This window comes from Mya arenaria, chromosome 9 (genome assembly GCF_026914265.1).
Source record: "Mya arenaria isolate MELC-2E11 chromosome 9, ASM2691426v1".
Taxonomy (NCBI): Eukaryota; Metazoa; Mollusca; class Bivalvia; order Myida; family Myidae; genus Mya; species Mya arenaria.
Genome location: NC_069130.1, coordinates 11520037 through 11544124, shown reverse-complemented (window position 1 = coordinate 11544124; position 24088 = coordinate 11520037). Strand labels below are relative to the sequence as shown.

General features: G+C 34.9%; 1 protein-coding gene and 12 non-coding genes across 17 annotated transcripts in view; 6 read left to right on the top strand and 7 right to left on the bottom strand.

Annotated features, from left to right (window-relative positions):
- LOC128246719 (protein kinase C iota type-like) overlaps positions 1 to 11118 on the bottom strand; it is a 32754-nt gene extending 21636 nt beyond the window's left edge. For 2 of the 5 annotated variants that reach the window (XM_052965096.1, XM_052965097.1), the window contains exons 1-7: positions 11094 to 11118; positions 9508 to 9593; positions 8682 to 8893; positions 7353 to 7489; positions 6293 to 6433; positions 5923 to 6054; positions 5160 to 5195 (exon numbers count right to left, since the gene is read on the bottom strand). In XM_052965096.1, coding sequence (XP_052821056.1) covers positions 5160 to 5195; positions 5923 to 6054; positions 6293 to 6433; positions 7353 to 7489; positions 8682 to 8893; positions 9508 to 9563 — 714 coding nt within the window. In that variant the 5' untranslated portion in view covers positions 9564 to 9593; positions 11094 to 11118. The other 3 variants (XM_052965098.1, XM_052965099.1, XM_052965100.1) reach the window with 3 other exon arrangements.
- A 4902-nt stretch (positions 11119 to 16020) lies between these two features.
- Positions 16021 to 16092, bottom strand: Trnad-guc (transfer RNA aspartic acid (anticodon GUC)). Its single transcript has one exon. It is a non-coding gene; the product is annotated as a tRNA-Asp (tRNA).
- A 135-nt stretch (positions 16093 to 16227) lies between these two features.
- Positions 16228 to 16299, top strand: Trnae-cuc (transfer RNA glutamic acid (anticodon CUC)). The gene has a single exon. It is a non-coding gene; the product is annotated as a tRNA-Glu (tRNA).
- Positions 16300 to 16883: 584 nt separating this feature from the next.
- Positions 16884 to 16955, bottom strand: Trnad-guc (transfer RNA aspartic acid (anticodon GUC)). The gene has a single exon. It is a non-coding gene; the product is annotated as a tRNA-Asp (tRNA).
- Positions 16956 to 17090: 135 nt separating this feature from the next.
- Trnae-cuc (transfer RNA glutamic acid (anticodon CUC)) lies at positions 17091 to 17162 on the top strand. The gene has a single exon. It is a non-coding gene; the product is annotated as a tRNA-Glu (tRNA).
- Positions 17163 to 18607: 1445 nt separating this feature from the next.
- Trnad-guc (transfer RNA aspartic acid (anticodon GUC)) lies at positions 18608 to 18679 on the bottom strand. The gene has a single exon. It is a non-coding gene; the product is annotated as a tRNA-Asp (tRNA).
- Positions 18680 to 18813: 134 nt separating this feature from the next.
- Positions 18814 to 18885, top strand: Trnae-cuc (transfer RNA glutamic acid (anticodon CUC)). The gene has a single exon. It is a non-coding gene; the product is annotated as a tRNA-Glu (tRNA).
- Positions 18886 to 20215: 1330 nt separating this feature from the next.
- On the bottom strand, positions 20216 to 20287 carry Trnad-guc (transfer RNA aspartic acid (anticodon GUC)). The gene has a single exon. It is a non-coding gene; the product is annotated as a tRNA-Asp (tRNA).
- A 135-nt stretch (positions 20288 to 20422) lies between these two features.
- Positions 20423 to 20494, top strand: Trnae-cuc (transfer RNA glutamic acid (anticodon CUC)). Its single transcript has one exon. It is a non-coding gene; the product is annotated as a tRNA-Glu (tRNA).
- A 583-nt stretch (positions 20495 to 21077) lies between these two features.
- Trnad-guc (transfer RNA aspartic acid (anticodon GUC)) lies at positions 21078 to 21150 on the bottom strand. Its single transcript has one exon. It is a non-coding gene; the product is annotated as a tRNA-Asp (tRNA).
- Positions 21151 to 21284: 134 nt separating this feature from the next.
- Trnae-cuc (transfer RNA glutamic acid (anticodon CUC)) lies at positions 21285 to 21357 on the top strand. Its single transcript has one exon. It is a non-coding gene; the product is annotated as a tRNA-Glu (tRNA).
- Positions 21358 to 22687: 1330 nt separating this feature from the next.
- Trnad-guc (transfer RNA aspartic acid (anticodon GUC)) lies at positions 22688 to 22759 on the bottom strand. Its single transcript has one exon. It is a non-coding gene; the product is annotated as a tRNA-Asp (tRNA).
- A 134-nt stretch (positions 22760 to 22893) lies between these two features.
- Trnae-cuc (transfer RNA glutamic acid (anticodon CUC)) lies at positions 22894 to 22965 on the top strand. Its single transcript has one exon. It is a non-coding gene; the product is annotated as a tRNA-Glu (tRNA).
- Positions 22966 to 24088: the final 1123 nt, after the last annotated feature.

Sequence of the window (24088 nt, the reverse complement as noted above, 5' to 3'; positions counted from 1 at the left end):
GTGAAGAGAGAAGTGCTACTTGTATGTGTATGTGTGAAGAGAGAAGTGCTACTTGTATGTGTATGTGTGAAGAGAGAAGTGCTACTTGTATGTGTATGTGTGAAGAGAGAAGTGCTACTTGTATGTGTATGTGTGAAGAGAGAAGTGCTACTTGTATGTGTATGTGTGAAGAGAGAAGTGCTACTTGTATGTGTATATGTGAAGAGATAACTGCTACTTGTATGTGTATGTGTGAAGAGAGAAGTGCTACTTGTATGTGTGTGTGTATGTGTGAAGAGAGAAGTGCTACTTGTATGTGTATGTGTGAAGAGAGAAGTGCTACTTGTATGTATATGTGTATGTGTGAAGAGAGAAGTGCTACTTGTATGTGTATGTGTATGTGTGAAGAGAGAAGTGCTACTTGTATGTGTATGTATATGTGTGAAGAGAGAAGTGCTACTTGTATGTATATGTGTATGTGTGAAGAGAGAAGTGCTACTTGTATGTATATGTGTATGTGTGAAGAGAGAAGTGCTACTTGTATGTATATGTGTATGTGTGAAGAGAGAAGTGCTACTTGTATGTATATGTGTATGTGTGAAGAGAGAAGTGCTACTTGTATGTATATGTGTATGTGTGAAGAGAGAAGTGCTACTTGTATGTGTATGTGTGAAGAGAGAAGTGCAACTTGTATGTATATGTGTATGTGTGAAGAGAGAAGTGCTACTTGTATGTATATGTGTATGTGTGAAGAGAGAAGTGCTACTTGTATGTGTATGTGTGAAGAGAGAAGTGCTACTTGCATGTATATGTGTATGTGTGAAGATAGAAGTGCTACTTGTATGTATATGTGTATGTGTGAAGATAGAAGTGCTACTTGCATGTGTATGTGTGAAGAGAGAAGTGCTACTTGTATGTGTATGTGTATGTGTGAAGAGAGAAGTGCTACTAGTATGTGTATGAGTATGTGTGAAGAGAGAAGTGCTACTTGTATGTATATGTGTATGTGTGAAGAGCTACTTGTATGTATATGTGTATGTGTGAAGAGAGAAGTGCTACTTGTATGTATATGTGTGAAGAGAGAAGTGCAACTTGTATGTATATGTGTATGTGTGAAGAGAGAAGTGCTACTAGTATGTGTATGAGTATGTGTGAAGAGAGAAGTGCTACTTGTATGTATATGTGTATGTGTGAAGAGAGAAGTGCTACTTGTATGTGTATGTGTATGTGTGAAGAGAGAAGTGCTACTTGTATGTGTATGTGTGAAGAGAGAAGTGCTACTTGTATGTGTATGTGTATGTGTGAAGAGAGAAGTGCTACTTGTATGTGTATATGTGAAGAGAGAACTGCTACTTGTATGTGTATGTGTGAAGAGAGAAGTGCTACTTGTATGTGTATGTGTATGTGTGAAGAGAGAAGTGCTACTTGTATGTGTATGTGTATGTGTGAAGAGAGAAGTGCTACTAGTATGTGTATGAGTATGTGTGAAGAGAGAAGTGCTACTTGTATGTGTATGTATATGTGTGAAGAGAGAAGTGCTACTTGTATGTATATGTGTATGTGTGAAGAGAGAAGTGCTACTAGTATGTGTATGAGTATGTGTGAAGAGAGAAGTGCTACTTGTATGTATATGTGTATGTGTGAAGAGAGAAGTGCTACTTGTATGTATATGTGTATGTGTGAAGAGAGAAGTGCTACTTGTATGTGTATGTGTACGTGTGAAGAGAGAAGTGCTACTTGTATGTGTATGTGTATGTGTGAAGAGAGAAGTGCTACTAGTATGTGTATGAGTATGTGTGAAGAGAGAAGTGCTACTTGTATGTATATGTGTATGTGTGAAGAGAGAAGTGCTACTTGTATGTATATGTGTATGTGTGAAGAGAGAAGTGCTACTTGTATGTGTATGTGTACGTGTGAAGAGAGAAGTGCTACTTGTATGTGTATGTGTACGTGTGAAGAGAGAAGTGCTACTAGTATGTGTATGAGTATGTGTGAAGAGAGAAGTGCTACTTGTATGTATATGTGTATGTGTGAAGAGAGAAGTGCTACTTGTATGTATATGTGTATGTGTGAAGAGAGAAGTGCTACTTGTATGTATATGTGTATGTGTGAAGAGAGAAGTGCTACTTGTATGTGTATGTGTATGTGTGAAGAGAGAAGTGCTACTAGTATGTGTATGAGTATGTGTGAAGAGAGAAGTGCTACTTGTATGTATATGTGTATGTGTGAAGAGAGAAGTGCTACTTGTATGTGTATGTGTACGTGTGAAAGTTCAGAAGTGCTACCTGTATGCGTATGTGTATATGTGAAGAGAGGTTCAGAAGTGCTACTTGTATGTGTATGTGTAAAGAGAGTTTCAGAAATGTGGTACGTGTACCTGAAAACTACTTTTTGAGTGCTTTGTCGCCCAGGAATGTATTACTGATGAATTTAGCCTCCAGGACACATGTTAAGTTTGTGATAAATGTCATACAGTATATGCAAGGACTGTGCAATATATAAAGAAATGACATCTCACAACGGAAATAGAGAGGAAAGCACTTTGTGTTAGTGTGAGTCAGCCTTCTCGTTCATGAGGAAAGAGACATATCGGTTAGGACTTTAACACCAGGGCCGTGTTTCATTAAAATTCAGAACTTTTTAGACCAAATGATGTTTGGGGGCATGAACTGCTTTTAAATAAAATAGTGTAAGAAAATTTATCATATAGCTTTTGTGTGTAACTTTACAAGTGTACCTAAGCACTATTCAGTGTCATCAGGTTTTTCGAATAAGATCTCTTGTTGAAAAAGAGCTCTGTAATGCAACTATTACTTTTGCAATATGTACAAGAAGTGTTTCTCTATAACTATTCCTATACAAGTAGTAACGGCAGAAAAGTGGGTCAATAAGGACAAAAAGAATTACCTTTATGGAATTTCCACGTAAAAAAAGGCTGACTTTAAAGAGATGAGCTAATCAAGCAAGTGAGATATTTGAATACTATATGTATTTTAATTTTTAAGTACAAAGTAAAAGTAGAAATAATGTTATTTCATGTCTGTAGGAACAAATACTTTACACAAAGCCCTATTTAGGGCACAAACTTGGCTGAAGTGCATTCTTGGGTGTGTTGCATTGGCAGAGGGTGTAGCACAGTGCTCTGTTAGAGCCTTATTTATATAACGCAACAACTTGAATCAAAATACCTCTTTCTGGTTAAAAAAGGAAAAGTTAACCAATTGAATAAGAGCGAGAAAGTTTAAGCCCCACCACCAAAAGTCCACATGGTCTTTAGCATGACGATTTCTATGCAACGATCTGAACCAAAAATAGCTCTATCTGGTTGACCTGCATCAAAATAGTTCATTCTGATTAAAAATAGAGAAAAGTTAACCAGCAGAAAAAGAGCGGGAAAGTTTAAGCTCCACCCCAAAAAGATGGCATAGCTTTTAACAGGTTGTTTTTTAATGCAAAAACCATAGTCGGAATAAAGCAATCTGAAAGGTAGCAAATTTCTAGCCATCTGGACCTAGGTGGAAATCTATGCTAACTTATCCTTGCAAAGGCTTTGGCTGCAGAGCGCTTGAAAGAAAACAATGCAATGCACCCAAGGCCAAAAAAACAATATTTGGTTCGGGTTACCTGTCCATACCTACCATTTTTGTAGTCAGTTAAAATAGAAAAAAAAGTTGTGTATTTTAATATGTTGATTAAAATCTTTAAAGCTTTAGTAAGAAGATTACTTTAACACAATTCTCCAATAATGACAATAACGTTCTTACAAAAAGCCTAATAGAAAATAAAACAAGAGGCCCAAAAGGGCCTATGCTCTACTGGCATGGCTTTTGTGGTCATATCAATCCAGAGCATGTATGTATGGGTAAAAGGCAACAGACATATGGTTTATGTTTTGTGTTTGGCTTACCTGAAAACGTAGCATGTTCAACATCTGAGACCAGAAAGTATTGTAAGCAGATTAGTTCCATGAACTATTTTAATATGTGCCAAGTAAAAGTCATCTGGCAAAAAAAAAAATGCTTTCAAAACTGTACTCATAGTAAAAATTTCTGTAGTTTTAAAAGTTAAAAAAAGTTGGTCAAAAGATCAAAGTCAAAGGCATCCTAGGACAACATTGATCAATTTAAACAAACATTCACAATCAATTGTGCTGAGATGGATGCACGAACACACAAAAAGATTTTCAAACCTTTCCAGATTTATGTTTACCAAACCTGTGAACCCTGGGTGTGGCCAGTAATGACACCAGGTGCATAACTTAAACATTCACAACCAATTTTGTTAAGATGAATGTGCAAACTACAGAACTTAAAGCTAAAAAATGGCCTTTGGGCTTTCAACAAGAACAAGGCAGAGTAATTCACAAAATCAGCTGCAGAAGCAAAAAGCAAATTGTCTCTCAAAATCCTAGACTTGCAAATTGTCTCCCTTAACTCTAGACTTGAATTTACATGTACATGTAAACTTGGCTAAAAATAGAATTCGCTCATGCAGACCTGGCTAAAAATAGAGAGCATTTCTTTAAAACTTTCATGGCCCATAATCTAGGCATTCATGGGCGGATCTGGCTGGTTTTCGAAAGGAACCGAGCTCTATTGGATATCTAGATGCTGTACAAGTTTCATTGAGATACAATCAAAACTGAAGACTGTATCGTGTTCACAACCAATTGTTTACAACCAATTGTTTACACAATAGCATTTTTTTATACTATCAAGGGCCATAATCTAGGCATGCATGGGCGGATCTGGCTGGTTTTCGAAAGGAACCTAGCTCTAATGGATATCTAAATACTGTACAAGTTTCATCGAGATACAATCAAAACTGAAGACTGTATCGTGTTCACAAGCAATTGTTTACAGACGCACGAACGCACGGACGCACGGATGCACATACTACGTACACATTACCATCGCATAAGCTCTTCTGGCCTTTGGCCAGTAGAGCTAATAACAAAATAAAAAGCTACGCTACCTGTTCTTGAAAAGGATTTAACCCTAACCAAACCAATTTTTTTTTGGCCCTAGGGCAAAAAAAACAACAATTTTTGGGTGAAGGTTTGGAACAAGTGCTAAAGCAAAAACATGTCATACGAAGGAGTATGGCAGACGTGAGGGGAAACACAATACGTGGACAGCAACACAAAAATACAGTCTAACGCACAGAGCAACTGAGAATACCTCTTTTAAATCATCTGCCACTTCAACACATTGTTCCTGTGGACGAATATAGCTACATGTAATTACTGGAATATATACATGTGTCATTGTACCATGTTAATGGCTATGTGCAAAACCCATCCAATCTAGGAATAAATTGATGACAGACTTAAAAGATTTTTTATGTTTATCATTAAAATTTGTACCTAGATCAATGAGGAATAGACTGTGCACATTGCTTTTGATACTTCGTTTAACCAATGAATATCTGGTGTTAAAACTGCACTCTCACAGATAGTCTGTTTCGACAACTTTTTTATTTTTGTCTTAGAATCACTCATTTTATGCGTTTATGTCTGTACACCAGTGATATAAGACTGCTGAAAAAAAAACATAATTAGATTGCAGGTTTCCATGTTTACTGTTTTTTTATGCACCAAAACACTCATTTTCCTAAAGCTTTTAGATATAAACCATTAATTTTTTAACCTAAATATAAAAACTGTGATCTGATCTTTTGTCAGCAGTCTTATATCAATGGTTTCTACAGATTAACGAAATATGGGGCTCAATTCAAGACCAAAAATGAAAAAGTTGTCAAAATGGTCCATTTGTGAGCGATCAGCTTTAAGTATGATTAATAATATTCACAAAATGTGGCACAAAAAACATAAATGTGGCGCTTCTTCTACGTCATGCATGATATATTGACAAAGTCTATACATAGGTTAGGTTTCAAGGATATCAGCTGAAAAAATCAGGCACAAAACCTCCCAGTGTGTACCTCTTTTCCTATGTCAATCTGCGTGGTATTTCTAGCCTCCCCATTCGGCTCTCCAAGGGCCTGACCTTGACCTTGATTTCTGTCGATGTATGGGGGCGGGGCCTCTCCCGACGGTTCCCGGGATGGCATTTGCTGTAACAGATATAAGGAGTTAAGATAATACTTATTTATGGTAGTTGTTATGAAAATTTTCACTTATTTTTTTCAATCTTTAAATTTGACCATTTCTTTCCAACACTGAAGATTTTATGCACTGATATTAGAGCCAATATCTAATTTTTCGTAATTCAGAAAAAAGTCCAAGAACAAAGCAGAAAAAAGCCCTATATAAAGTTGTTGCTTTTTTAAACTACTGTGTAAGCATACTTACCAAAGGCTGTCTTGTAGTACCGCATGTGATTTTGACAAGTTTGTGACACCGTTTATGGACAAGGAGTTTACACTGTATACATTTGTAGCCCTGTCTGCCGAGACCCCAGATACGATCCTGGCAAAACTCACACACAGCTTTCTGTAAAATAAATGTATGTACAAGGTTAAGCATTGTCGGATACCCCTGGTGCTCTATTATGCTCTGCTTCATTGAGTACTGTAGGACATTTGGCTAGGAAAATGTCTTAATCAGAAATAACAATAATGAGACAGTTTGATTGGTGCAGAGTTGGGACCTCTTTGGAATCTAAGCCAATGAAATTATATTGTATGTTCTTTTTTCTATTTCGTTATGAATCCCCTGTATGACATCATGGAAAATCTTGTGTCAAAAAGTATTAAACATGTAACATGAAATATACATTGGAAGAAAAATTTCCTCTCCTACCTAATTCATATTCATTTTGTCAGTCAATTTTCCAATGGTACCGATGTTAATAAAGTACAGGGGCTGCTAATGAAGGGTTCTCAAAAAGAAACAAGCTGGTGGCCAAAATGGACAGTTCAAATTATTTTTTGGTTGTCCGGTTAGCACAGTGGTTAGCACACTCGCTTCACACCAAGGCGACCCAGGTTTGATTCCCGGCCTGGGCACATGTGAGTCTGGTTAGTGGTCACCAAGCGGGACAAGTTGGTTTTCTTCTGGTACTCCGGATTCCCTCACACTTCAAGACCACATTCTCGTGCAATATTGTGCCAACGATAGTGACTTACATGTAGTATAAGCTATCATAGCTTTCTTCACAATCGTAAAATATATAACGTTTAAATAAAATTATTTTTTGGACAGGTAAAAATTTACCATTTCTTTTTGAAATATTTTCAAAACCTTTCTTTTTTGAATGGCCCAGTCAAAATTAATAGAGGACCCTGCCTTTGTGCTCCAAACAGGTACATAAATGGATTGCTATGATGAACATGTATTATATTTTTTCAAACATATAGGGCATAAATCAGAATTTGTCAGAATTTAGTACCTCTCAGATAAATCTACCTACCCTTGAGAATCTCTTGGCCTGGAAGAGATGTCCATTGACCCTGTAAAGTTTCCTCCATCTACGAGCTCCACGTCGGTACATGTTTTTGTCTTCACCGATACAGGGCAAGCCAGGCTCGCGAGGTACATTTGGGAACACTGAAAATACAGTGATCAAACTTAACATAAACCTGTCAGCCAGGGAAAGTAAATACATCAAAGCTCTGTTTGTGTTTAAATTTTAGTAATAGAAAAATAATACTATAGTAGTCTGGCTTGTTCAAAAACATCTTAATTTCAATAAATGAGAAGTGGCATTGTAACAGCAGGGCTTCCATTAAGAATTTGAAACTGGAAGTATGAACTTCCTGTCAATCAATTTTGGAAGTTTTTCACTGAAATATGGAAGTTTAAGTCTCCCGAATTCAATATATCTTTCAAATATTTTTTAAAAAGCATGTTAAAAATCAAATAATTTGCAACTTTAATTTGCCAATTTCACATACTTTTATTAAAATAATTCATTTAACTTTAAGACTAATTGAAATTGTGACCAAAAAAAAAATATTGACAAAATGTTTTGATATTTTGGACTTCCAAGCATTCAGTTTTCTTCAAGATTATGGAAGTTTTTGTACTCTCAAGGAATCAATTTTGGAAGTTTTAACCCATTTTTAGGTAGTAATATACTTCCAAACTTCCTTTAACGGAAGCCCTGTTAACAGTACTATAAATTTGGTGAGACATGTTGGTGTACTTTTGAAGTGTGTATAAAACTAAGTGTGTACTTATTACATACATGTGTAAACTTGTAAACAGCAAGTCTTTACCATTTTCTGACATGTTCGGTACAGAATGGCTATTTTTCAGTCATTTAAGCATTGCATTTTATTTACCGGCAAATCATTTTTTAAGCTCAAATCGCCAATAAACAAATATATCTTTTTCATTTGTTTAAATTATCCAGCAATCAATTGAATACAATAGGTACATACAAGTTATAGTTTATCCATCACAAAACTTTAAAATATATGACTTTTATAAATTGCATTTTTTTTTGTTTTCATTGAGAGCCATTCCATTTAAACATACACCTCACCACAAGAAGGGACTTTAAAGTTACTCCTTCCCAATTAAGCTTCCTTAACAAATAACGAACTGGAACTTTCACCCATAGAATTTGTTTATTTTGTTTTTCTGCAGTGTGTTGAATGTGTAAATGGGATAACCTTTAAATACTACAGTGTTCAGTTAAAAATCCAAATAAAAACTTATGCAGGAGTCCAAACAAAAGCTGATTCAGTTCGTGATGAAATAAAGCATTTTTGTTTTATTAAGTAAAAAAACTCACCATGCATATTAATCTCAGAGTCCTTATTAAGTTCATACAGTCGTATAGCCTCATTCAGCTCTATCTGTGAGGAAATGGTACAGGGGTCTCCATCCTCATCCACCCATTTAACGGTGAATGGCTGTTGATCATCAAACTTGCATATATCCTTAACCTCGGCACAGAAGTCCGGGTAAGTGATCTCGTGACTCACAGAGGTTATCAGGATGTCTCTGGGAAAAATAATGTCCATAAATTGCTGTATGAATATGCATTTTTTTGTGATTATTTGACAATAACGACGTTGAGAGAAAGCCAACACTTGGCTGTTATTTTACTTTCGAAAAAAGAACAAAAGGTTAAAACTATTAAAGCCTTGCTTCACATGTGTATATTGTCTCTGACAACATGCCATGTCTACCAACTTTCATTGGATTGTCTTGAACAGTTTTTGAATTATGGCCAAGGTAAATGTTTATCTGCAAAATGCTGCTGGAGCCACCAAAGCTATGATACTACCTGTACTAATTCTCTTTGAAAAACATACAAAATTAATAGAAACATATAAAGTTGTGCCTAAAGCATAGCATGATACCATAAGACAGCTGCATATTTATATAATACATATATCTTCGTGACAAGTAACTAATTTTTAGTAAAGAAAGATCAAAATAGTTTTTATGCAGGCCAAAAGCTAGAAAATATAAATATCATTAAATTGATATGTTATTTTTTGGATTCAGTTTAAGATTAAATACATAATTTGGATTGCGATAATCATCTGAAAAAGTAACAATAAAATCCTACAACAACATGCTAAATGTGAAGAATGAGTTAGTAACCATACCCATTATATCCAACACGCATCCTGATGTCACTGTCATCATAATGTTGGATCGGCATTTTGGCTTTTATAACATGTATACAGCTAGGCTGAAAAAAAAAACAAGACAGAAAGCTATCATACAGTATAACACACAACTGCAATGCCAACTGGAAACAATTTCAGACATCTATCAGATGTATTTAACAGTGTCAATGAGGCAAAGTAGGAATTTAGCCAGACTTTAAATAGGACAGGGGGCTGCTGAACAAGGGCAGGGTACTTTAGCTACTAAATAATCTTTCATTAGGTTGAAGACTATTGCTATATGTCTGGACTGACTTTCAACCTATTTTTAAAGTCAATTCAGATTGTAATGTGCATGGTTAAGAACCAGTCACTAGGTAAGCTCAGATGGTAGAGCCTAGTTATTCCCTAGTCCTGGGCTTGAGCCTCAAACTGAGAGCACTTTTCCAGATTCTGACATCAGCAAAGTTATTCAGATGAGAAAACAAAAAACACTTGCAGGACTCGACATCCCGACTGAGCAGCTGGTTCTTAACCCCACACACTACAGAACATTCCTGACGAAAAGTGGAACTTTTAATGATAACAGTATTTTTAAAGATGGCAAAAATCATTGACCTACATACAATTGCTGAAAAGGATATTGGACAAGTCTTAAGAAATGTAAGTTGAATGGATCTTTTTTTACCATTTTTGTTATGGCAAAAATCTTCACTATGGGATTAGAAAATTCCTAAAATAGAGTCTGATTATTTAGACCAGATTACTGACAAGAGTCTCTTTCTTGTCTATTCTTTTGTCTTACACCAGGCTCACAGACACAGCTTCTTTATTATAAACTGTCTCTTTAAGGATCCAGCAAATTCAAACAGTGGTTTCCCACCCCCTTACCAATCACCCACACACACGATATACACCCCTCCTTCACATAAGAGTATGAGCCCAAGCTTTTCCCACACCCCTTGCATACAAACCTGTTTATGATAGGGATAATGAATGTTATATGTTAATTAGTTGAAGCATTTGAAACCTCTTTAACCCCCCCCCCCCTCCAGCTTTCCCATCCCTCTATGATCCCCAGCCTCTACCCACTCCTTCTCCATCACCTCACATTGTATTGTATATATTTAGTGTTAAACAGTTTTTCAGTTTTCTGGTAATTCCACCAACCTCTTTACATGAACAGAAGGTGGTTTGAATCATACTTATAGATACTGATAGATGCCCCACCCATTTCGCATCAAGATGAAATTAGAAATATGCTAAATAAATTCTTACTTGACATTGTTTTCAAATATTTTTTAACAAATATTAATATAATAGCAAGATAAAACTATATCGTGTAAATACATTTAAAATTTATCTTTTGAATTTAAGTGATGTGAATTTTGATTCCCGTGTTTACAAAATACAGGAAGTGACGTGATCTGCTGGAATTTAGGATTGATTAAGGCTATGAACAGATCTTATCACACGATGATGTTTAAACAATACCTTAATTAATAAAATAAAGGAATGGTTAAGCTCAATTTCCACTCATGTGTCGATTTAAATTAAAATTTCCTGTTATGAACTTTTCTCACCTGTATGGTCGCTTCGATTGGAGCAATCGGGATTGGATCGATTACACGGCTACATTAGACCATTACTCTACGCGATTCGTGCAAAATGATAGTCAACAATACATATGTTACATCAATAAAACCAATATCACGGATCGTAATAGCATGATACTTAGAAACATAATAATATAATATCACAGAAAGTAAACATATACTAAATTATACTAATAGAATATATATATAGGTGAGAAAAGTTCATATAAAATATAATATTTTTAAGATATTTGAAGGTAAGTTGTAATATTTTTAAGATATTTGAATCATAATGAATGAATATTTAAAGGTAAGTTATAATATTTCTAAGATATTTGTATTTATATTTGAAGGTAAGTTGTAATATTTTTAAGATATATTGCATTTACATAATTGCTTATCAAACACTAGCATTTGGTGATAATTAAAGTGTTAAAATAAAAAAATAAAAATTTGCACATATTAAAGATTTATTAATTAGAGAAGATAGGGCATCTAAATTATCAGACAGACAGACAGACAGACATTTTTATTTAGACTTGTACAATGTACATCATCTACATAAACATATATATTTTCATAAAACATGTCAAAGTGTATATACAACATGTAATGGTAAATACGTTTTTGTTTTATATAACACAACATACTATGTGTAACAAAGCAACATACTATTATTTACTATGTGTAACAAAAAATGGAGGCTGAACTTAATATTTATCTTTCAACATTCAACAAATTATTTCGAATAACAAGAGCATATTTAATATATAGCACTAATGAAACAATATCAAGACAAGTATTTATAAATGAACACGATGACCCTTTTCCTTTTCGTTGCAAAGGTTTACACGTTGCGTGCTTGAATATCCAACATTTATTGCCAAAGTTTGATGAAATCAAATATTATTTGATGTCATCGCGCAAAACTTTTGATATTTTTGGGTTCAGTGAAACATTTTTGACTGACAGAATATCAGACAAAATAATAAACGTTCCTGGTTATATTTTTGAACGTAAAGATAGAAAAACTAAAAAGGGCGGTGGAATATTGGTGTACATTAGGGAAAATATACCATTTATTCGCAGAAAAGAACTTAATTGAGTCTGAACACTTTGAAGCAATGTGGATTGAAGTATCTTTTTGCAATACCAAACCATTTCTAATGTGTTTCATTTATCGACCACCTGATAGTAAGTCAGAATGGATTAATATGTTCAATAATCAGTTAAAGAATGTTGAGGACTTAAATTTAGAGTATCATATCGTCGGAGATATTAATATAAATTATAATGCCGAATGTAAGACATTTAAAATTACTGCATGGCAGGATTGTATTATGAAATACGGATTAAATCAGCTTATGATTTCCTACAAGAGTATCAGAGAAAACATCTTCTATTATAGATCATGTATATACGAACTCAGTGGATCGAGTATGTGAAGCATTCGTATCAAATTTAAGTATAGATAAGTGACCACTTTCCTGTTTGTTTCACTAGAGCTGCCCGTTTACAAAAGATTTCAGAAAACACGCATCGACATCATACATTAAAATATAGGTCGTTCAGAAACTTTAATGAATTTCCTTCTGCATTGATCTTAACAAGGTAAATATAATGAGGTTGAACAAATTCAAGACCCTAATGAAGCCATGGAAGTTTTATATAAGCGACTGAATGAGGTGTTGTCGCACCATGCGCCACTGAAAGAAAAACGAATAAAATTTGAAACACAACCAACCTGGTTTACTGACGAAATAAGGTTGGCTATAAAAGAAAGAAATCGATTCAAAAAACGTCAACATTGGTCGGAATATAGACTTTCAAGAAATAAAGTTACTCGATTAGTACGGCAAACCAAGAAAGATTATTACAATAAAGCTGTTAAAAACTGTAAAGATTCTAGGGTGTTATGGAAGAACCTCAGAGAGTTGAATGATAATAATAATGACACTACAAACAATAATAGTATAATATTACCACAATACCTTCATTCAAACGGAATAAATGTTGTTGGCGATGCACAAATATTAGACGTGTTCAATAAGCATTTTACTGACATATCCGATTGTATCAGTAAATCAGTGTTCGATGAAACACATTTTTCAAAACTTGGTACTAAATTAAATAGTTTGCTAAAGGGTCAGTACTTTGATATATCTTACATCACCCCATTAGAGGTAAAAATGTGTATTGATAAGCTTAATACGGCGAAAGCTACAGGATTAGATGGAATAGGGCCTAATATCCTAAAACAATGTGGTGATTGTATTGTTATACCACTAACGTCCATTATAAATAATAGCATACGGCTAGGAATATTCCCAGACTCATTTAAAGAGGCTAAGGTTTTGCCTATATATAAATCTTCTGGTCGCAATGATCCAAATAATTATAGACCAATTTTTATCCTTCCAACACTGTCAAAGGTGTTTGAACGACACATGGCAGATCAAATCAAAACATTTTTAAAAAATACGAATATCATACATGAATTTCAATCTGGGTTTCGAGAAAATCATTCTTGTCACACAGCGTTGATAAGAATAATTGATGATTGGATTGATGGAATTGACAATGGAAACTATGTAGGTGCTCTCTTCCTTGATTTACGAAAGGCTTTTGATCTAGTAGATCACCAAATACTTTTACATAAATTGAAATTATACAATTTCAGTGATAATACCGTTCAACTGATAACTTCGTATTTGAAAGATAGACACCAAATTGTAAAGTTTGGGGGTTTCCAATCTTCACGAAGATGTATAAGGTCTGGAGTTCCTCAAGGATCCATTCTTGGACCTATTCTTTTTCTTATATATATTAATGACATTACCTTTGAAATAGAAAATTCCTTGATTGACTTATATGCTGATGATACTACACTATATGCAAAAAGTTCAAATACGCAGGAAATTGAACGTACGTTGCAAATAAATTTAGATATAATATCGGAGTGGTGCAAAATAAACAACATGGCAATACATCCATTGAAAACGAATTGCATGTTGCTGGGTTCAAATGCAAAGTTAAGAAATGCATGTGCACTCAAATTATTCGTAGACAATGTACTTATTGAAAATGTAACTTCGAAGAAATTGCTTGGAATTGTTATTGATTCATCATTGTCATGGAACCTGCAAGTTGACTTTGTCTGCAAGAAAGTAACTGCAAAGATAGCTCTTTTAAAAATACTTAATTACTTTTTAACGGATCAAATGAGACATTTGTTTTAAAAATCGTATATACTTCCTATGTTTGACTATTGTTGTAGTGTTTGGGGGGAAAGCAGCAAACGCATACGAAACGAATAACCATGCTTCAAAAAAGAGCTGCTAAAATTATTCTCTTTAAGCCTATTAGAACGCCATCGCATGAATAATTTAAACAATTAGAATGGCTTCAATTTGAATACCGTTGCAAATATCAAACGGCTGTTATGGTATATAAATCTATTAACAATCTTACACCGAGTTATATAAGAGACATTATAAAGTTATCAAACAATACAAGATATGGATTACGATCTTCTACGCGACAAGACATTGCCCACATTCGACATAAAACTCAATACAAGAAACACTCGTTTGCATGCTACAGCGGGACAGTTTGGAACTCTTTACCAGAACGAATACGTAAATCGAACACGGAAAATACATTTAAAGCCTGCTGCAAGAATTTCTTTTTACATCATCAATTGCAAAAACCGTTGTAAGAATTGTACGCATAATTCCATGACTATTGTTTTTACATTATATATATCTCGATTAAGGTGTTAAATACATGTGTGACTGTCCTACTTACTCAGTTAATCAATTTTAATGATACGATTTGTTAACCTTTAGGTACAAATTGATGTATTGTTCGGCATTGATCTTATAATTAATGTATTATATTCATGTTTCTTTATGTTTTCGTATAACATTTTAATACGTACCCTTTTGAAATAACATAAATTTATGCTTGCGTTTTCATTCTAAGCGTTTATGTGTGTGTGCGTGTGTATGTTCTTTCAGAAGGCCACATTGTAAATAAGTCGTGTGTTATGTTTGTTTATAATATGATGCCTATGTCTTAATGTGTTACCTTCTTTAAATAAAGTTATTATTATTATACAAAGCTAGTTTAATTAATTCATTTCTATCATTTGATTTCAATAATCGTAGAAATTTGTATATAGAAGGGTGCATATAGTAACAACGTTTTAAATATTTCTATTTTATATATATTTATTGTGCAATAATCCTTTGAAGAAAGATTAAAGTGGGTTCACACTTAGTTTTATAACTGACTTCAAATATCCAGTTATATAAGACTGCTGACAAAAAATAAGATCGCAGATTTTTATATTTAAGTTCAAAAATTGTTAATGCATTTTACTTAAACCGTTAGTAACAATAAAATGACAATATCCGGTGTACGAGGACAAATAATGCGGACGGTGAAAATATAATATAAACAATAAAAAATAGATCAAGTAGATCGAGCATGTTCAGCCTGTTTTTGAAATCACAAACCATTCATCTTCGAAACATATAGATACGGATTGTAGCCAAAGGTCTGAGATGGCATAACCATGTTTTAATTCACTGCTATGTAGTAATTAAAAGAAATACGGCATGGAACAATAAGTAGGCACTTCCGAATTGGTGTGATTTGCCCTATATATTGGTATTATTGATCGTAATACAATGTTATATATGCTATATGCTACATTTTATATACATATTTTTGACGCCAGTAAAACTAATTTCGTTGATATAATTGATATAGTTTACGCTTTTAAGTTTGTAATCAAACTATGTTACTGAATTTCAAATATCACTACGTTCTGATGAAATGCCTAATGGTTGTTAAATTATATTTTAGCATTGAAAATAATGTATGATCCAACAGACAGCAAAAAGACTTGCTCCCCGACGGGGAATCGAACCCCGGTCTCCCGCGTGACAGGCGGGGATACCTACCACTATACTATCGAGGAAGCGATGCTCTCTACCGGATGTATCAGGAATAATGGACAAGTTCTCATCAGGGATATAGAACATATTGTTTGAATAGTGCTAACACAAAAACATGTAGTAATAATACTCTATAACACTTGATCAAATAGGAGCTTTCCCAAGTGGTCTAGTGGTTAGGATTCCGCGCTCTCACCGCGGCGGCCGGGGTTCGATTCCCCACTTGGGAAGTATTTTTAATTTAAGTTTTATGTTTACACATATACTTGACACAAATGCATAGAACTCTTGTAACCACTGTGAATTCAATAAAATGACCATATCCGGTGTACGATGACAAATAATGCGGTGAAAATATTAACAATAAAAATCAGATCAAGTAGATCCAGGATGTTCAGCCTGTTTTTGAAATCACAAACCATTCATCTTCGAAACATATAGATACGGATTGTAGCCAAAGGTCTGAGATGGCATAACCATGTTTTAATTCACTGCTATGTAGTAATTAAAAGAAATACGGCATGGAACAATAAGTAGGCACTTCCGAATTGGTGTGATTTGCCCTATATATTGGTATTATTGATCGTAATACAATGTTATATATGCTATATGCTACATTTTATATACATATTTTGACGCCAGTAAAACTAATTTCGTTGATATAATTGATATAGTTTACGCTTTTAAGTTTTGTAATCAAACTATGTTACTGAATTTCAAATATCACTACGTTCTGATGAAATGCCTAATGGTTGTTAAATTATATTTTAGCATTGAAAATAATGTATGATCCAACAGACAGCAAAATGACTTGCTCCCCGACGGGGAATCGAACCCCGGTCTCCCGCGTGACAGGCGGGGATACTTACCACTATACTATCGAGGAAGCGATGCCCTCTACCGGATGTATCAGGAATAATGGACAAGTTCTCATCAGGGATATAGAACATATTGTTTGAATAGTGCTAACACAAAAGCATGGAGTAATAATACTCTATAACACTTGCTCAAATAGGAGCTTTCCCAAGTGGTCTAGTGTTTAGGATTCCGCGCTCTCACCGCGGCGGCCGGGGTTCGATTCCCCGCTTGGGAAGTATTTTTAATTAAGTTTTATGTTTACACATATACTTGACACAAATGCATAGAACTCTTGTAACCACTGTGAATTCAATAAAATGACCATATCCGGTGTGCGAGGACAAATAATGCGGTGAAAATATCAACAATAAAAATCAGATCAAGTACATCCAGCATGTTCAGCCTGTTTTTGAAATCACAAACCATTCATCTTCGAAACATATAGATACGGATTGTAGCCAAAGGTCTGAGATGGTATAACCATGTTTTAATTCACTGCTATGTAGTAATTAAAAGAAATACGGCATGGAACAATCAGTTGGCACTTCCGAATTGGTGTGATTTGCCCTATATATTGGTATTATTGATCGTAATACAATGTTATATATGCTCGAGCCAACGAGTTTCGACTGTACATATTTTTGACGCCATAAAACTCATTTCGTTGATATAATTGATATAGTTTACGCTTTTAAGTTTTGTAATCAAACTATGTTACTGAATTTCAAATATCACTACGTTCTGATGAAATGCCTAATGGTTGTTAAATTATATTTTAGCATTGAAAATAATGTATGATCCAACAGACAGAAAAAGGACTTGCTCCCCGACGGGGAATCGAACCCGGTCTCCCGCGTGACAGGGGGGATACTTACCACTATACTATCGAGGAAGCGCTGCTTTCTACCGGATGTATCAGGAATAATGGACAAGTTCTTATCAGGGATATAGAACATATTGTTTGAATAGTGCTAACACAAAAGGGAGTAATAATACTCTATAACACTTGCTCAATAGGAGCTTTCCCAAGTGGTCTAGTGGTTAGGATTCCGCGCTCTCACCGCGGCGGCCGGGTTCGATTCCCGCTTGGGAAGTATTTTTTTAATTAAGTTTTATGTTTACACATATACTTGACACAAATGCATATAACTCTTGTAACCACTATGAATTCAATAAAATGACCATATCCGGTGTACGAGGACAAATAATGCGGTGAAAATATTAACAATAAAAATTCGACCAAGTAGATCCAGCATGTTCAGCCTGTTTTTGAAATCACAAACCATTCATCTTCGAAACATATAGATACGGATTGTAGCCAAAGGTCTGAGATGGTATAACCATGTTTTTTCTTCACTGCTATGTAGTAATTAAAAGAAATACGGCATGGAACAAATAAGTAGGCACTTCCGAATTGGTGTGATTTGCCCTATATATTGGTATTATTGATCGTAATTCAATGTTATTTATGCTATATGCTACATTTTATATACATATTTTTGACGCCATAAAACTCATTTCGTTGATATAATTGATATAGTTTACGCTTTTAAGTTTTGTAATCAAACTATGTTACTGAATTTCAAATATCACTACGTTCTGATGAAATGCCTAATGGTTGTTAAATTATATTTTAGCATTGAAAATAATGTATGATCCAACAGACAGCAAAAGGACATGCTCCCCGACGGGGAATCGAACCCCGGTCTCCCGCGTGACAGGCGGGGATACTTACCACTATACTATCGAGGAAGCGATGCCCTCTACCGGATGTATCAGGAATAATGGACAAGTTCTCATCAGGGATATAGAACATATTGTTTGAATAGTGCTAACACAAAAACATTTAGTAATAATACTCTATAACACTTGCTAAATAGGAGCTTTCCCAAGTGGTCTAGTGGTTAGGATTCCGCGCTCTCACCGCGGCGGCCGGGGTTCGATTCCCCGCTTGGGAAGTATTTTTAATTAAGTTTTATGTTTACACATATACTTGACACAAATGCATAGAACTCTTGTAACCACTGTGAATTCAATAAAATGACCATATCCGGTGTACGAGGACAAATAATGCGGTGAAAATATTAACAATAAAAATTAGATCAAGTACATCCAGCATGTTCAGCCTGTTTTTGAAATCACAAACCATTCATCTTCGAAACATATAGATACGGATTGTAGCCAAAGGTCTGAGATGGTATAACCATGTTTTAATTCACTGCTATGTAGTAATTAAAAGAAATACGGCATGGAACAATAAGTAGGCACTTCCGAATTGGTGTGATTTGCCCTATATATTGGTATTATTGATCGTAATACAATGTTATATATGCAATATGCTACATTTTATATACAGTCGAAACTCGATGGCTCGATATTCTAGGGACCGGCCAAAGTACTTCGAGCCTCGAGAATATCGAGCCAAGCGGGATTGCTTACAGAATGTTATTTTTTCACTTGTTACATAAAGTCTTATTTACCTCGTTCGCTATTGGCTACGCTATCTCCGCAAGAGAAGGAAGAGTATTTATTGGGCATAGTTACGCACCCTAAATTTCGTAATATGACTTATTCGATTATTAGAAAATATCATTTTATTATTTTATTTATAATAAAAATACATTTATGCGAAAACAAGCAACTATAAACAGTGGGTAACACAAAGATAGCTTAAAAGTTATATCAAAATGCATAGTAATTTAGGGATGGATAACAATTAGAGACAGAACTTAAAGTGATGGCATGTTTATTCAAACTGTTAAAACATTTAAATTCGATAATAATTATAATATCAGTCAAGCAATTTTAATCGATTAGCGGCTTGTGCTCAATGAAGCCAATCAAATAAATCAAGGTGTGGAATTCTTAACTGAACCCGCGAAAATTACATCGACCGAAGCAAACAAATCAAAGAGTGAAATTCTTGTTTGGGACCGCAAAAACGACTTCGAGCGTGGAGAAATATCGACCCTCAAGGTATCGAGCCATCCGATCGAAATTTATATGAACAAAGAGTAAATAAAATTCGGTCCTTTTAATTTGGTTCGAGCCAACGCGGATATCGAGCCATTAGATATCGAGCCAACGAGTTTCGACTGTACATATTTTTGACGCCATAAAACTAATTTCGTTGATATAATTGATATAGTTTACGCTTTTAAGTTTTGTAATCAAACTATGTTACTGAATTTCAAATATCACTACGTTCTGATGAAATGCCTAATGGTTGTTAAATTATATTTTAGCATTGAAAATAATGTATGATCCAACAGACAGAAAAAGGACTTGCTCCCCGACGGGGAATCGAACCCCGGTCTCCCGCGTGACAGGCGGGGATACTTACCACTATACTATCGAGGAAGCGCTGCTTTCTACCGGATGTATCAGGAATAATGGACAAGTTCTTATCAGGGATATAGAACATATTGTTTGAATAGTGCTAACACAAAAGCATGGAGTAATAATACTCTATAACACTTGCTCAAATAGGAGCTTTCCCAAGTGGTCTAGTGGTTAGGATTCCGCGCTCTCACCGCGGCGGCCGGGGTTCGATTCCCCGCTTGGGAAGTATTTTTAATTTAAGTTTTATGTTTACACATATACTTGACACAAATGCATATAACTCTTGTAACCACTATGAATTCAATAAAATGACCATATCCGGTGTACGAGGACAAATAATGCGGTGAAAATATTAACAATAAAAATTCGACCAAGTAGATCCAGCATGTTCAGCCTGTTTTTGAAATCACAAACCATTCATCTTCGAAACATATAGATACGGATTGTAGCCAAAGGTCTGAGATGGTATAACCATGTTTTAATTCACTGCTATGTAGTAATTAAAAGAAATACGGCATGGAACAATAAGTAGGCACTTCCGAATTGGTGTGATTTGCCCTATATATTGGTATTATTGATCGTAATTCAATGTTATTTATGCTATATGCTACATTTTATATACATATTTTTGACGCCATAAAACTCATTTCGTTGATATAATTGATATAGTTTACGCTTTTAAGTTTTGTAATCAAACTATGTTACTGAATTTCAAATATCACTACGTTCTGATGAAATGCCTAATGTTGTTAAATTATATTTTAGCATTGAAAATAATGTATGATCCAACAGACAGCAAAAGGACATGCTCCCCGACGGGGAATCGAAACCCCGGTCTCCCGCGTGACAGGCGGGGATACTTACCACTATACTATCGAGGAAGCGATGCCCTCTACCGGATGTATCAGGAATAATGGACAAGTTCTCATCAGGGATATAGAACATATTGTTTGAATAGTGCTAACACAAAAACATTTAGTAATAATACTCTATAACACTTGCTAAATAGGAGCTTTCCCAAGTGGTCTAGTGGTTAGGATTCCGCGCTCTCACCGCGGCGGCCGGGGGTTCGATTCCCCGCTTGGGAAGTATTTTTAATTAAGTTTTATGTTTACACATATACTTGACACAAATGCATAGAACTCTTGTAACCACTGTGAATTCAATAAAATGACCATATCCGGTGTACGAGGACAAATAATGCGGTGAAAATATTAACAATAAAAATTAGATCAAGTACATCCAGCAGTTCAGCCTGTTTTTGAAATCACAAACCATTCATCTTCGAAACATATAGATACGGATTGTAGCCAAAGGTCTGAGATGGTATAACCATGTTTTAATTCACTGCTATGTAGTAATTAAAAGAAATACGGCATGGAACAATAAGTAGGCACTTCCGATTTGGTGTGATTTGCCCTATATATTGGTATTATTGATCGTAATACAATGTTATATATGCAATATGCTACATTTTATATACAGTCGAAACTCGATGGCTCGATATTCTAGGGACCGGCCAAAGTACTTCGAGCCTCGAGAATATCGAGCCAAGCGGGATTGCTTACAGAATGTTATTTTTTCACTTGTTACATAAAGTCTTATTTACCTCGTTCGCTATTGGCTACGCTATCTCCGCAAGAGAAGGAAGAGTATTTATTGGGCATAGTTACGCACCCTAAATTTCGTAATATGACTTATTCGATTATTAGAAAATATCATTTTATTATTTTATTTATAATAAAAATACATTTATGCGAAAACAAGCAACTATAAACAGTGGGTAACACAAAGATAGCTTAAAAGTTATATCAAAATGCATAGTAATTTAGGGATGGATAACAATTAGAGACAGAACTTAAAGTGATGGCATGTTTATTCAAACTGTTAAAACATTTAAATTCGATAATAATTATAATATCAGTCAAGCAATTTTAATCGATTAGCGGCTTGTGCTCAATGAAGCCAATCAAATAAATCAAGGTGTGGAATTCTTAACTGAACCCGCGAAAATTACATCGACCGAAGCAAACAAATCAAAGAGTGAAATTCTTGTTTGGGACCGCAAAAAACGACTTCGAGCGTGGAGAAATATCGACCCTCAAGGTATCGAGCCATCCGATCGAAATTTATATGAACAAAGAGTAAATAAAATTCGGTCCTTTTAATTTGGTTCGAGCCAACGCGGATATCGAGCCATTAGATATCGAGCCAACGAGTTTCGACTGTACATATTTTTGACGCCATAAAACTAATTTCGTTGATATAATTGATATAGTTTACGCTTTTAAGTTTTGTAATCAAACTATGTTACTGAATTTCAAATATCACTACGTTCTGATGAAATGCCTAATGGTTGTTAAATTATATTTTAGCATTGAAAATAATGTATGATCCAACAGACAGCAAAAGGACATGCTCCCCGACGGGGAATCGAACCCCGGTCTCCCGCGTGACAGGCGGGGATACTTACCACTATACTATCGAGGAAGCGATGCCCTCTACCGGATGTATCAGGAATAATGGACAAGTTCTCATCAGGGATATAGAACATATTGTTTGAATAGTGCTAACACAAAAACATTTAGTAATAATACTCTATAACACTTGCTAAATAGGAGCTTTCCCAAGTGGTCTAGTGGTTAGGATTCCGCGCTCTCACCGCGGCGGCCGGGGTTCGATTCCCCGCTTGGGAAGTATTTTTAATTAAGTTTTATGTTTACACATATACTTGACACAAATGCATAGAACTCTTGTAACCACTGTGAATTCAATAAAATGACCATATCCGGTGTACGAGGACAAATAATGCGGTGAAAATATTAACAATAAAAATTAGATCAAGTACATCCAGCATGTTCAGCCTGTTTTTGAAATCACAAACCATTCATCTTCGAAACATATAGATACGGATTGTAGCCAAAGGTCTGAGATGGTATAACCATGTTTTAATTCACTGCTATGTAGTAATTAAAAGAAATACGGCATGGAACAATAAGTAGGCACTTCCGAATTGGTGTGATTTGCCCTATATATTGGTATTATTGATCGTAATACAATGTTATATATGCAATATGCTACATTTTATATACAGTCGAAACTCGATGGCTCGATATTCTAGGGACCGGCCAAAGTACTTCGAGCCTCGAGAATATCGAGCCAAGCGGGATTGCTTACAGAATGTTATTTTTTCACTTGTTACATAAAGTCTTATTTACCTCGTTCGCTATTGGCTACGCTATCTCCGCAAGAGAAGGAAGAGTATTTATTGGGCATAGTTACGCACCCTAAATTTCGTAATATGACTTATTCGATTATTAGAAAATATCATTTTATTATTTTATTTATAATAAAAATACATTTATGCGAAAACAAGCAACTATAAACAGTGGGTAACACAAAGATAGCTTAAAAGTTATATCAAAATGCATAGTAATTTAGGGATGGATAACAATTAGAGACAGAACTTAAAGTGATGGCATGTTTATTCAAACTGTTAAAACATTTAAATTCGATAATAATTATAATATCAGTCAAGCAATTTTAATCGATTAGCGGCTTGTGCTCAATGAAGCCAATCAAATAAATCAAGGTGTGGAATTCTTAACTGAACCCGCGAAAATTACATCGACCGAAGCAAACAAATCAAAGAGTGAAATTCTTGTTTGGGACCGCAAAAACGACTTCGAGCGTGGAGAAATATCGACCCTCAAGGTATCGAGCCATCCGATCGAAATTTATATGAACAAAGAGTAAATAAAATTCGGTCCTTTTAATTTGGTTCGAGCCAACGCGGATATCGAGCCATTAGATATCGAG